Source organism: Leptodactylus fuscus, chromosome 1 (assembly GCF_031893055.1).
Source record: "Leptodactylus fuscus isolate aLepFus1 chromosome 1, aLepFus1.hap2, whole genome shotgun sequence".
Taxonomy (NCBI): domain Eukaryota; kingdom Metazoa; phylum Chordata; class Amphibia; order Anura; family Leptodactylidae; genus Leptodactylus; species Leptodactylus fuscus.
In genome coordinates this window covers 149,454,893-149,468,735 of record NC_134265.1, presented here as the reverse complement: position 1 = coordinate 149,468,735, position 13,843 = coordinate 149,454,893, and the positions used below count along the sequence as shown (strand labels likewise).

The window sequence follows — 13,843 nt, the reverse complement described above, 5'->3', positions numbered from 1 at the left end:
CCCCCCATTCACTCCATTATACTTACGTTCCAGGCATCTTCCTGCGGGACAGCCCCTCCTTCTTTTCTGACTGCCAGCACTTGTCCCCACACTGCTCTGCGCACTGCTGCTGATAATCCACCTCTACTGAGCAGCTCCCACACCTGAGCAATAGAAGTGGATTGTCACTGCAGAGCACAGAGCAGTGCAAAGACAAGTGCTGAAGAAGGAGGGGCTGTCCCGCAGGAAGAAGTCGGAAGGAAGTGAGGTAAGTATATAATGGGGTTGGAGGTTGAGCTAAATAGGTAGGGAAGGGCTAGTAGTGGGCAGGATAGCTAGAGAGACAGGGAGGGGGTGTATGAGAGGGAGAGAGGAAGGGGGAAGTGAGGTGAGCTAGTGTACAAGATAGCAGGAAGCAGAACCTATAAACAAATGCAGAAGATATTAGGAGCTCCCAGAAACACACAGAAATCACTCAAAGCACGGCTAAAGGTATATGGGTGCATTTATTAAGTCATGCAATATAAACAAAGAAAAAGAAAAGGTGGCACTACCGAAACCTATTTAAAAAGTTACTGTGAAAGAAGCAATAATATAGTAGAAACTAGGAGCAAAGCATGTATCAAAAATTGCCATTTTGGCGGTGCTCTACACCCATATGAAGACATAGAATGATAGTAATAAAGAGAAAAATAAGGAGGGGACACTTACCCGGGCATCTTTATCATCAAAAAGCAGTCCTTTATTCCGTTGTATAGAATTTTATAGTATTTTAAGTGGTGTGGAGTAAAGGCACTTACATCCCAAGCCTGGGGGTAGCTAACCAGGTGGAAACTAGTGATAAAAGTTCTCAAAGTTTCGATTTGGTTCAACTCCACCTCTGCCTTATGAGTCGTTCCTGCTATTACCATCAAGAACCTTCTGAACACCACCAAAGGCCTTAGGTTGAGAGATGACCCCTCTCCAACTGGAAGTAACCATCACCAAGTACTACACAGGCCCCCCTTCATCAGCATCCGACCTGGAAGGTGGGCTGAATTAGTTCAGTTGAGTGTACTCGGCCTACTCTGTGACTCCACCTCCGTCACTACTTCTCTTCTCCTCCAGTTTCCTCCATTGGGTTGCGGCATATGTCTGCCCTTGACAGCAGTAAAGATATGAATAAAACTCTGGTGTGATAGAGAACTTACTGTAATCTTCTCGAGGATATCTGTCTTTCTGCTTGACACTCCCTTTTCTTCCTCATCTCCTTCCCTTTTTCATAGACTTCTATGAACTGCAGTCTGCCTTCAGTGAAGAAGGATATGGCAGTGAATTGAGCTATTTAACAGGCAGGATAAAAGGAGAAGCTCTTCCCTCTCATAAGATATATAACAAACTTATATCTTATATTCACATGAACTATTCATTTACAAACAAAATTTGAAACGACAGGCACTCTTTAATATATGCAATACAAAAAAGCTGAAAATATGCCTTGGGCTTGAAGTAATGGCAGCTTTTGTCATTCATTTTGTTTTGAAAGATAAAAATGGAAGGATTCGCTATCTGTATAAAGAGGAATGCAGAGAAAGCTGCCCAGAGGCCTATCACATTGAAGACAACAGATGTATGCCGTGTCCACAAAACTGCCAATCCTGCAAAAGCGGCAAGCAGTGTGACAAATGTTTGGAAGGTTACTACCCTGTGGATGGAGTCTGCCAAGAGCTGAAGTGTCCTGAAGGTTAGTAGTAGGGTAGTATGGTGTGATTCCATAAACTTTATTCACTCAATATTTCCAGCTGGAGGTCCCACATAGCTAAACGCAGGAAAAAAAACTCTGCAGTATAAACATGGAGGAAATACTCGATTAATTGTCTTTTCACAGAGTTTACCTCTGCGGACTTTCCACTCTTATTATACCTATACAGAACATGCCATCCTTTATTCAAAATGCAGCTTTTCCACTGCAGATTTTTTTTCTGCAATGTGTGGATGGGATTAGCCAGAATCCCATTCACTTTGCAGGTACTGTAAAACGCAGCATTTATGTAGAGTTGAAATTCTTTCTCTAACCCCCATTATTCCTCAGCAGTCAGTCCCATTATTTTCATCACCAAACACATTCATTAGGCTCCTTACTGTCAGGTGGGTGGTCCTAGGCTGGAACAGATAGTACAGGACGACCTACCTGACAGTAGAGAGCCTAAATAATATATTGGTTGCTGAAAATAACAGAGGGTCTTTATTGCTGGGCTATTACAAGAACAGGGTTTTGCGAATTCCCCTGAATTCCCCATAAGAATAGCACTGTGGTGCAAAAATTTGGCAACCACTCCATTCACTCTTTGGGAGATCCAAAGTTCTCCAGCAGACTAATAAGAATGAATGTAGCAGTGGTCACTAAATCACACCACTGCTCTGTTTGCATGTGGTGCTTGCTGGTCTCCATTCTCTAGACTGGTAGTGGTCCCACCATCTTGGATCCCCAGTGATCAAACACTAATAAAAGTTAAGTGTGGGATAACCCAGTTAATATGTCATCTTTAAGTCTCTATGAAATACAAGCCTTCAAAAAGCTAGGGCAAAAAAAAAAATCACAATTTGGAGAAGAAACAGTTACATAAAATAAACATTGCAAGTTATATTTTAATTGCATTGATTGAAATGTCTGGCCAATTAAACTCCACCCTGATCACACAGTGCTAATTCTTCCAATATGGAGCTAAATGTCACATACACTATGTATAGAGTTCATAAATCTTGCCAAAAGCTATACTGATCTTATTTGGATGCTAGCCAGGTATAAGTACTTGAAATGGTTACTGTTACAAACTGTTCTCTCAAGTGGACCAAACTCTTACATCTTACAACATCATTCCTGAACATTTTGTCTGCATAGGGAAAGTTGAAGATCCAGACAGTGAAGAATGTGTGCCTTGTGCAGACGGATGCAAAGAATGCTCTGCAGGTAGGTTCCTATAAGAAATGAAGCAGTTGTATAGAATTCATCATTAGTTATGTCCTAAAATCAAATTCTTAAGAGACATTAACTGTCGGCGTAAAACATTAAATTAAGTGAAGGACCCCTTTAAATAAAGCTATTCAGTTATTCCAAATCTAGCAAGAGCGATGTATTACTTCCCGAGTCACATGACTGCAGTATTATGAAATATAAGGTAAGATCGCTCAGAAGAGAGCTCTCCAGACCCATTCACCTTCATTTCAGCTTACAAACTACACTCCTGGCTCCGCACGCTCTGTAACTCACTGCTCTCTCTGTGCAGGCTGGAAGTAGCCTGCCTGGAGAAAGTTATGTATGCTAAGCAAATTGTTTTGCATAGGGGAATGGAAATGATAGCGATCCTAGCTTTATGGCTAACCATGAAAGAGCATTACTCTTAAAGCAGCTGCAAATATTTCATTGGTTGTCGTTATACATCAAGTTAATATTACATATAGCATATCCAAAAGTTGATCATACATATCAGATCAAAGTCAGTAGCAGATCTTGGGGGACAGAAGGATGGATCATGCTAGTTTTCACCATATTTGATCCTTTGTTCGTGTAGGAGATAAGCTGCTGCCAGAGGTGTTTAGCAGTGACTTAGGGCTTATTCACTTGTCCACATTTTGCAGATGTTTTATGTATATTTAAAACACGGACTGCATGTTAACCCATTGTTTTTAATGGACGCATTCAAACCTGCTCAGTCATGGATTGTTTACAGTAGAGATGAGCAACACTGTTCGATCCAATAGATATTCGATCGAATATCAGGCCGTTCAAGGTATTCGATTACAATCAAATACCACGAGGCAAACGCAGTAAAAATTCGTATCCCCTCCCACCTTCCCTGGCACGTTTTGTGCACCAATAACTGCACAGGGGAGTTGGGACAGGAACTACGACAACAGAGGCATCGAAAAAAAAATCGGAAAAAGGAATTGGCGGCCGAAATCAGGTGACCTCCACTTTAGACGAATGGTGAATTTAACATTCGATTAATTTGAGACTGTGAACTATGTGACTGTGAGACAGGGACAGGCAGGGTTAGCCAGTGTACTGCATTCGGCCAATCAACGCTGGTTCTGCCGGAGGAGGCAGTGTCTAAGATCCGTCCACAGCAGTTTCCATTGTGGTCCGATCTCAGATGTAGCAGTGCTGACACAGCACTGCTACACGGAGAAGCGGCAGAGCTCAGCACACCCAGAGATGCAGCAGAGCTGAGTGTGCAGCATGGTTCAACGCACACTCAGGTCTAAGATCCGTCCACAGCAGTTTCCATTGTGGTCTGACATCGGACCACAATGGAAACTGCTGTGGACGGATCTTAGACTCTGCCTCCTCCGGCAGAACCAGCATTGATTGGCCGAATGCTGTACACTGGCCAATCAACGCTGGTCAATGCATTCCTATGGAAAAAAGTCATCTCGCGTATATCGCAAGCTGACAGGGATCCTGACGTAATACAGTGACTTGGGCATGTTAGATGCCACCAGACATGCTTCCCCTGTTGTTCCAGTTGCATTCCAGGGTGCTGGCATCATTTCATTAGAATCCTGTTTTAAGCTAAACACACGACGGAATAGCCTTAAGAAAGGCTATTCTTCCCCTACCTATATATGTCTTCTCTGCGCCGCTGTTCCTTAGATATCCCGGTTTTTGTCCATATGCTAATGAGTTTTCTCACAGAACTGGGGGCGTCCCCACTGCTGTGAGAAAACTCTCCAGCGCCGCCTTCTTCTTGTTCTATGCCTCCACCTCTTCTTTTCCGTTTGGCCACAGGAAAATGACGACAGACATGCGCAGACGGGATAAGGAATAAGAGGCAGAGAAGGCGAACAAGAAGAAAGCGACGCTGGATAGTTTTCTCGCAGCACTGGGGACGCCCCCAGTTTTGTTTGAGCACCGGGGACTGCCCTCAATGCTGTGAGAAGACATCTAAAGATAGAGGAAGAATAGCATTTCTTAAGGCTATTCCTACGTGGGTTTAACTTAAAACGGGATTGTAATGATAAAATCCCTTTAAAAGAACAATACTGGAACACATTTCCTTTGATCATTACTCTGTGCCATTCCTCTGTTATTCCTCCTAGAAATGTTGGGGGTCTGCCACTGTCCAATCAGAGGTGCCAGCATCACACTGTGTATGGATGTACACCTTTTAAAAGGGGAAAAGTAACACCCAGCCAGGGGGGTAGTTATAGGGTTTGCAGAGGTTGCAGTGAGTACTGGGCCCAGAAACTTGAGGGGGCCCCGAATATATCTCTGCCACATAAAATATACCAATATTCTAAAGGACAAATAGTATTTAGAACCCAAGTTATGTCTCTAAACCCAACTCAGTTATAAGAAAACATGTTGCAAGTTTTGATATTTAATGGAGAATACAAGTATTTAGTGAAGCAAACATGTCAGGAGAGGTTGCAGATCCTATTGAAATATCAGGCTCCTGTCTCTTACATTGGCATCTGACCCAGCAGTAACCTGTAGAAAGGATGTTTTGCTCACTGTTCTGATCTTAGTCGCCTTTAGCTCCACGGTTTGGTTTCTCCAAAGAATTCTTTGTTATTAGATGTATTTGGCTAGGATTAACAAGGTCATTTGTTTAATGAAGATCCTCCTGACAGAATGGCTCTTTATTCAAAGTGTTGAACATGGCTGGTATTTTAGGACTGAATAAGCTGAATACTGATAGAGTCGGTGTCAGCCTGTTTACTACCTTCCTTAACCTCTGTGCATTAATCACATTTGATTGATATCATGGCATTTATAGGTAGGGCTTTGAGCCATAACAATCATGGCTAAATCATTTTAATTTGGTCCATGTCTGGGAGACCTCAGCTGAGAGTAGACAGACTGCGCCGCGTTCATTTATTTTACACAGTATGCACTGGGCATTGGCCTTCACCCGTCCTACACATCCAATTTATGTCTTTTTTTTTCTTTAAACTACAATGAGTGTGCTAGAATGGAATAATAATACACTGTCATTAATCTCAATTCATAATCTGGTATTTACCCGACAAGTTACAGCACACACAAGACAAGTAACAAATCTTCATAAATATTGTAATGTATCCCTTCTTATTCTAGATGATCCAGGCCTGTGTTCTTCTTGTTCTGCCGGTTATTATATGTAAGTGTACCCTTTAAATAAAAATTTACACATTCCTTTATGTACATCATGTGTTTACGTAGGTTTAAAGGGGTTGTCCAGCAAAGAAAAATTTTGTCATGGCTTATATTTGATTTTTTTTTTTTTTTTTTTTTTAAATAACACAACCAGTACTCACCTCACCAGTTCTCTGCTGCTCCTGTTCCAACACTGCTTGGATTCTCCACTGTTCTCTATGTCTTGGTCTCTCTTGATACACAGAACATGTTGCTCAGCCAATCACTGACTCAGGCAGGTCACCATTGTGGCCAGTGATTGGCTGAGCAATTATTTCCTGTCTGCTAAGAGGGACTATAAAAAGTAGTGACTAGTGGGGAACCCAGAATGCACCAAAACAAGAGCAGTGGGGAATCAGTGAGGTTGGGGATTACTTCTTTAATTTTTTATCCCACCATGTCCTTATTGTCAACATTTTTTCCCAGAATGAAGATCCTTTTAATGTATGCATTTTTGGGAAACGTTAAATGAGAGCATCATATAATCCATGCCAGTCCATATCAGGGGCATGTATACTGCACATTTAAAGGGGTTTTACAGTATTAAAAAAACCTATTTATTAAGACTGGCATTTCATGCATCAGTCTTAATGAAAACCCCGGACAGGTGCAGAGATGATTGATCACTATGGACAAATGCTCCACTGTTGCTTTGCGCCAATTTTGATATATCTCCCCCTCTATGTTTCAGTTTTATACTATTTTCAATATTCTGACTATTCTAATGTCATTTCATTGAATATATTGCAATTCTGATTCCTGTCTTGGCATCATCCACACTTGTCATTGCCCCTATTTTTTTAGCCTCACTTGTGTCATATTATTAACCCTTCTCTTCTGACTATCCCCTATTATGTTTCTATGCAGGTTTGAGAATTTCTGCTACTCAGTCTGTCCAGATAGCACATACAGCAGGGAGACAGTAATGGAGTGCTTCCCATGTGAATCTTCATGCCTCAGTTGTACTGAAGATGAGTGCATATATTGCGAGGAAGGCTTCTATCTTAAAGGTAATTTAGTGTTTAGCATACTAAGTTGCTCTGAACCTTGGATTGCCCTGCCCCCTACTCCATTGATCTCACAGGTATTTGGTTACCTATGCTATAGGGACTGGCTTATTTTTACATGACGCCAAACATATAATGGTATATTGACAGAGAACAAACAATTAGACTGCTAACCTGTGCTTCTATAAAAAAAAAAGGCATTTGTAATGGAAATCTGTTATGAAAATCCTTGTCATACTTAAAGCAGTTGGCAGAAGACTAACCTCTATTGTATATCCATTGGAAAGCCCATAAAAATCCGATCAGTGCAGGGCTAATGACTGAGAGTGTACCTGTTCTTGTTACTGTCACAGGATTTACCAAACATATAGTCAGTGTTGGCTATAGTCCATGGAAGGTATGAAAACAGCCAGGTACACTCACCCAGCAGTCAGATCTCTCTCCCCTCTACCCCCTTTAAAACTACTATGTCCAATGCCATAAAATATATTCTTTAGAAAACCCCATAATAATATTTTTTGCCTTGCTTGTACAAAAAAATGTAAAATATTGAAATATTCTTACCTAAAGGAACGCTTATGCTCAATACTCTTTTATGTAAATATGTCCTTTTTAATTCTTACAGATGGGGTTTGTCTCAGCGACTGCGGTCTTGGATTCTATGCTGATGATGCAGGTCGAGAATGTGATGCATGTTATAGAACATGTGATACATGTACTGGACCAGAATATGATGAATGCACTACCTGCAAAACCAAATTCCAATTCCAGAGTGGCCAATGTGTAAATCCATCCAGACAGAGCAATGAGGTACTTCCAGGAACGTACTGGAATGGTAAGGAAAATAATGCATGTATTTTAGATACATTGTTTTTCTAATCAGTTGTCCCCCGCATGAAACAAAATCTTTGCTATTCTGTTTAGAAAATCATATATTGCCCCATTCTTAATATGTTAATAAATGGAAGCTAGGTGGAACTATGAGGGGTTAACACATACAGTAGTTAGATCTGTGCTGCCTACATATACTATACTTATTTATGGGATTTCCAGTAAAGCAGGACAGATGGCAGTGAGCACAAAATAAACAGTCTATTATATATGTACAGATCTCCCCGTGTCTTAATAATCCGTCTTCAGCTCAGCTTTACTGAAGATGGATTTTTACCAGTGAATTAAGAGTAAGTAAACAGTGCAGAAGGCAAGAGGAGCAAGAACGGAGTTGGAGACGGAGAGAAAGAAGCAATTTCAAGACATTTTTCATGACTTTTTTTTCTTCACTTATAGAAATGATTTATGGGACATTTAGGGCTAGTTCACTCGTGTTAGGATTAGACCTCTATTGTGAGGGGGCGGATTTTGAGGCGGATTCCACCTCAAAATCCGCCCCCTCTCTCCAGGGCAACACAGTGGCTCAGTGGTTAGCACTGCAGCGCTGGAGTCCTGGGTTTGAATCCCACCAGGAACAACATCTGCAAGGAGTTTGTATGTTCTCCCTGTGTTTGCATGGATTTCCTCCCATTCTACAAAGACATACTGATAGGGAAAAAAAAAAAGTACATTGTGATCCTTATATGGGGCTCACAATCTACATTTTAAAAAAAAAAATCCGCCCCCTCTTGCCCCGTGTGAACGAGCCCTTATGCAATAGTTGCTCTATAAGGTTTTGCTATCTCAGTAGTCTCCCTCAGTCCTCTTTCAGTAGTAAGTGGCAAATCACCATCACCATCTTTTATATGATGGATATTATGGACAGAAAGCAAAATTGGGTTACTTGGGTAGAATTTCTAGACACCATGGTGAACTGGCAACTGGGTTTTGTTGAGGTCTGCCTGATCGCTTTCATAAAGCCATAAAGTCTATTAACGCCTACAGAATATCTTTATGATTTCATCAATATAAAGAAATTAAAATGATCTATAAAATTTACAATAAAATCTGTGACTTCAAGGGCATTCTGGCTGAAAATATCGATGACCTATTCTAAGACAGATCACTTGCCCAAATATCTATCCATTTTGAAGAAGGAAGAAGGCAATGTATACTGCATAAAGAGTATAGTTATTGTATGTTATAGCGGAAGCTTTGCTAAATATCTTTAAAAACTTTACATACGACCACCTACATTTATGCTTTACACTAGTTCAGCACCAAGATTACAATATGAGCTAGCAATGGCACATAATAATATTAATAATCGCATGGTCCAGGACACCCACGACATTTCATTCTTTGACATTGCTGTGTTATGTGTCAGAAAAAAAATCATAAAAAGTGTCTATCTGTGCAGATACAGCTTACAAAACAATATTTCATAAAACTTCAGAACCCAGGGAGTCCTGAGATCTTAAAAGCCTACATCGATAAAACTTATGTTCCATCACGGTTATCATTTTCAGCTGCAACACTTGAGACGATATTTTGACATTTATTAGAAGCTTGCTTTCTATGAACAAACCCACTCTTGGCTGGTTGTATAGTGTTTTAATGTTCTGTTGTGGCACTGAAGACATCTCTGTAAATCTGCAGAAGTATTCTGTTAAATAGAAATAAACAAAAGCACTGAGCAGTGCATAGTGTAATTCTGTAGGAATGCCGCATATACTGTACATATAAATCTATAGAGTAGTCTCTCACTTCGGAAGGTTGTACATGGGGCTACATTAACCTTCATAATGTATAACTTCTTACTATAGGGTAAGTAGCAGCAGCTGGAACTTGTTTCACCTTAGGTTGGAAGGACATTAGCAAGTTTGCAGATGATTGGACCAAACTCAAACCCCAAAATTTTTGGAGTGAGGATAAAGGAGCTGCGCTTACCCTAAACTTTAATCCAAATCAGGGCTGTTTTAACACATTGGTGGGCCCTGTGCAAATATTTCATAAGCCCCCCCATCACCACTACCTAAAAATACCTGACCTGCACAAATTATAATGCTCCCTCAATGGCCCCCACATAGTATAATGCCCATTAGGAGCTCTCACACAGTATAATGACTCCCAAATGAGGACCGTTTTAACACATTAGTGGGCCCTGTGCAAAGATTTCATAAGTGCTCCCCCATCACCGACACCTAGAAATACCTGAGCTGCACAAATTATAATGCTCCTTCAATGGCCCCCACATAGTATAATACCCCTAAGTAGCTCGCACAATTGGCTCCCTAGTGGCCCCATACAATATTCATCTTATAATGCTCCCCTCCAGATGGCCCCCCATAGATTCAATATCCTCCTTCAGCTGTCCCCAAAAATTCATGTCCCCCCACCCCCCTGGCTGCCCCCACTGTGTCACTTCTCCCCCTAAATTACCCCCACTGAGTCATGCCTCCCTCAGGTTGCCCCTACAGTATCATGTCCTCCCACACTGACTTGCCCCTCTCCGTTGCCCACACAGTATCATGTCCTAAACCTAGGTTGCCCCCATTGTATCATGTCTCCCCACCTCCCAGGTTGCCCCTATTGTGTCATGCCCAGCCCCCCCATATCATGTCTAAAAGTAGACATTGGGACAGCAAATGTATAACTATCCTGCTATCCAGGGGAGCCCTCACTACTATAGAGCCCGCTAAAAGTGCACCGTTGGCCCTATGGTTAAAGCGGCCCTGATCCAAATAAACAAAGTCTTAATTTCCAAGCAAGATAAGCATGAACACGTTTCAGGGTATGGCAACCACCCTCTGATGAGCCATGGTTTCAAAATTTGGCAGCTGCTCAAGAGCTGAGCGGCACCATAACCGTCATGTGTCTGCTATAATGTACCCAGCGGTAATACCAATCATAGGCATTAACCCTTTCATTATGGACCCCAAACTGGAAAGAATGGACCTATCTTACTTGCCCATTCTGTCTTCTCTTGTGGCGTGGTAGTGCCATCTGGACATCATGGCAGCTAGGAGCCTTGTGATGGCTCCCAGGCCTGTATTAGCTATATGCCTGTAAAGGCTTGCCTGTGGCAGACTTCAATAGGCATATAGCGATTTACTAATAGCCGCACTTGAAAAATTTTGTAAAAAGTTTTTAAAAATATTAAATATTATTATTAATAAATTAAATTATTTATTTAAAAATCTCAAATAAAGATAAATAAACAAAAATAAAAACATAATGTCATAATAACACCATGCCTGATCTACAAACATATAAAAATATGGTGAACATAATAGCAGGAAAAAAAATCAAAATGGCCAAATCACCATTTATTTACCATGTTGCTTCCCCATAACATTTTTTATAAAAAGCAATTAAAGCGACAGGCATTCCCCAAAATGGTATATCTAAAAATTACATCTGTCCCTGCAAAAAAAAAGATACCCTATGCATCTCCATACATGGAAATATAAAAAGTTACAGGTGTCAGAGTACAGAGAATACAGAGTAAAAGTAAGCAAGAATAGCTTTAGATAATGTTCTGTGAAAAGTAGACCTAGAAGGGATCAAGACCACCTTTAAAATTGTATAAATTGGTAAACTCTCCTTGTTAATACAATTGTGAGACTATTTTATGCTATTTTAATGTCTTTAAGATGAATAGGTTAACTATTAAACTCTATTTAGAAGCGAGCTTGAATTGCAGAAATGTGTGATCTTTCTTTCAACAGATTTTCATTTCATAAAGTCTATTCACATTTACAGATTATCTGCAAGATTTCAGCACTCTAAAGTAGAGATGAGCGAACACTAAAATGTTCGAGGTTCGAAATTCGAATCGAACAGCCGCTCACTGTTCGTGTGTTCGAACGGGTTTCGAACCCCATTATAGTCTATGGGGAACATATACTCGTTAAGGGGGAAACCCAAATCCGTGTCTGGAGGGTCACCAAGTCCACTATGACACCCCAGGAAATGATGCCAACACCTCTGGAATGACACTGGGACAGCAGGGGAAGCATGTCTGGGGGCATCTAACACACCAAAGACCCTCTATTACCCCAACATCACAGCCTAACAACTACACACTTTACACATTCAAAAAACCCTCTATCAAAGTGTGAAAATACCTGGAAACCTTCTTTACTCCCCAAATGGATGGACACAAACCCCAATTTAAGCTCAACAAACAGTAACAACCACCCCTTTAAATCACGTTCCCCATGACAACCACGGATGGAATAGACAATGGGAAATCCAAAAGCCCTCACCCTTAACTGTCATTTTGAGTGTGTGTGTGTGTGATGTGGTAAGACCTTCCAAAATTCACTTTTCTAGCCCTTAACATGAGCCCTTCCAAACAAAGTTACAGGACCTTAAGCTGAGCTACCAGCAGAGATTGAGGCCCTTGGCATGAGTAGAGCCTTGCACCAGCAGTGTTTTTGGCACTTAGGGTGAGTTGAGCCTTGTACCAGCGTGTGTCCCTTAACATCAGGCGGGCCCTAAGTTCTGCGCTTTGCACAAAAGTTCCACATTAACTAGGCTGAATGGTACAAAGATTAGTAGGCCCGAGAACCAGGAACAGGTCTTGCAATGGCTGTCGGATAACGCTTAAAGCACATTGTCCACCAGCCAGTCAGCCTCTACCTCCTCTTACCCAACCTTGTCCTCCTTCCACCCAAAATTCCCAATCTTCCCAGAAAAATAACCCCAACTGTCCCTGCTCCCCAGAGCTGTTCTCCCTTCCTTTGACTGTACCGCAACCTGCCCCTCCATTTCGCGATTCCACGGACCTAACAGACGAGTATCTGTGTCCAGATGCTCAAACACTAGAGTCTCCTCCATTCCATCTCCGGTCGATTTGGTGGCGGATGACCAGCAACCCACCCTCATCGACGACGATGAGACGTAGTTGCTGTCAGGGCAGCCAGTTGACATGCGCATTGTGCAGGAGGAGGAGGCGAGACAGGAGTTGGAAGAGGAGGTGGTGGACGACGAGGACACCGACCCCACCTGGACAAGGCGGATGTCAAGCTGGGAAAGTAGTGTGGATGTTGAGGCAGGTGCAGCACCAAAAAGGGTAGCTAGAGGCAGAGACATGTCCAGAGGCAGAGGTCAGCTGCTTTGCCGAAGCCAGGCCAGACCCGGAATGTCCGAAGATGTTCCCTTTTGTACCCAGCCCAGAAAAACTCCCCCATCGAGGGCACGTTTCTTGAAGGTGTAGAGTTTTTTCAAGGAATGCGCCGAGGACAGATATAGTGTCGTCTACACAATTTGCCTCTCGAAATCAAGTAGGGGCCCTGAGAAGAGCAACCTGTCCACCACTTCAATACACCGTCATTTGGAATCCAAGCAATGGAATCAGTGGCAGGCAGCAACGGCAGGACAAACGTTGCCCGCCGTTCATGCCACTGCCTCTGCTCACAGTGCTGGCGATGCACTCCAGAGGACGAGCCAGGACATCACTTCATCTGCCTCCGCCACTTTGTTGACTTCTCCCTCATCCTCCCCTGTTTCTGTCTTATCTCCTTCTCCTGCACCATCAAAGGCACCATCAGGCGCTTCTTTACAACAACCCACCATCTCTCAGACATTGGAGCGCCGGCAGAAATACACCGCTAACCACCCACCCACGCAAGCCTAGAACGCCAACATCGCTAAACTGCTGGCCCAGGAGAGGTTGGCGTTCCGGCTTGTTGAAACTCCCGCCTTCCCGGACCTGATGGCAACTGTGGCACCTCACTATGCCGTCCCTAGCCGTCACAACTTCTCCCGGAGTGGCGTCCCCGCCTTGCACCAGCACGTGTCACTCAACATCAGGTGGGCCCTT

General features: G+C 42.4%; 1 protein-coding gene across 1 annotated transcript in view; it reads left to right on the top strand.

Moving 5' to 3' along the window:
• PCSK5 (proprotein convertase subtilisin/kexin type 5) overlaps positions 1 to 13,843 on the top strand; it is a 371,370-nt gene that overhangs the window by 297,058 nt on the left and 60,469 nt on the right. The window contains exons 23-27 of the mRNA XM_075278157.1: positions 1,505 to 1,702; positions 2,861 to 2,929; positions 6,059 to 6,101; positions 7,004 to 7,146; positions 7,769 to 7,978. Coding sequence (XP_075134258.1) covers positions 1,505 to 1,702; positions 2,861 to 2,929; positions 6,059 to 6,101; positions 7,004 to 7,146; positions 7,769 to 7,978 — 663 coding nt within the window. The remainder of the gene's footprint in view (positions 1 to 1,504; positions 1,703 to 2,860; positions 2,930 to 6,058; positions 6,102 to 7,003; positions 7,147 to 7,768; positions 7,979 to 13,843) is intronic.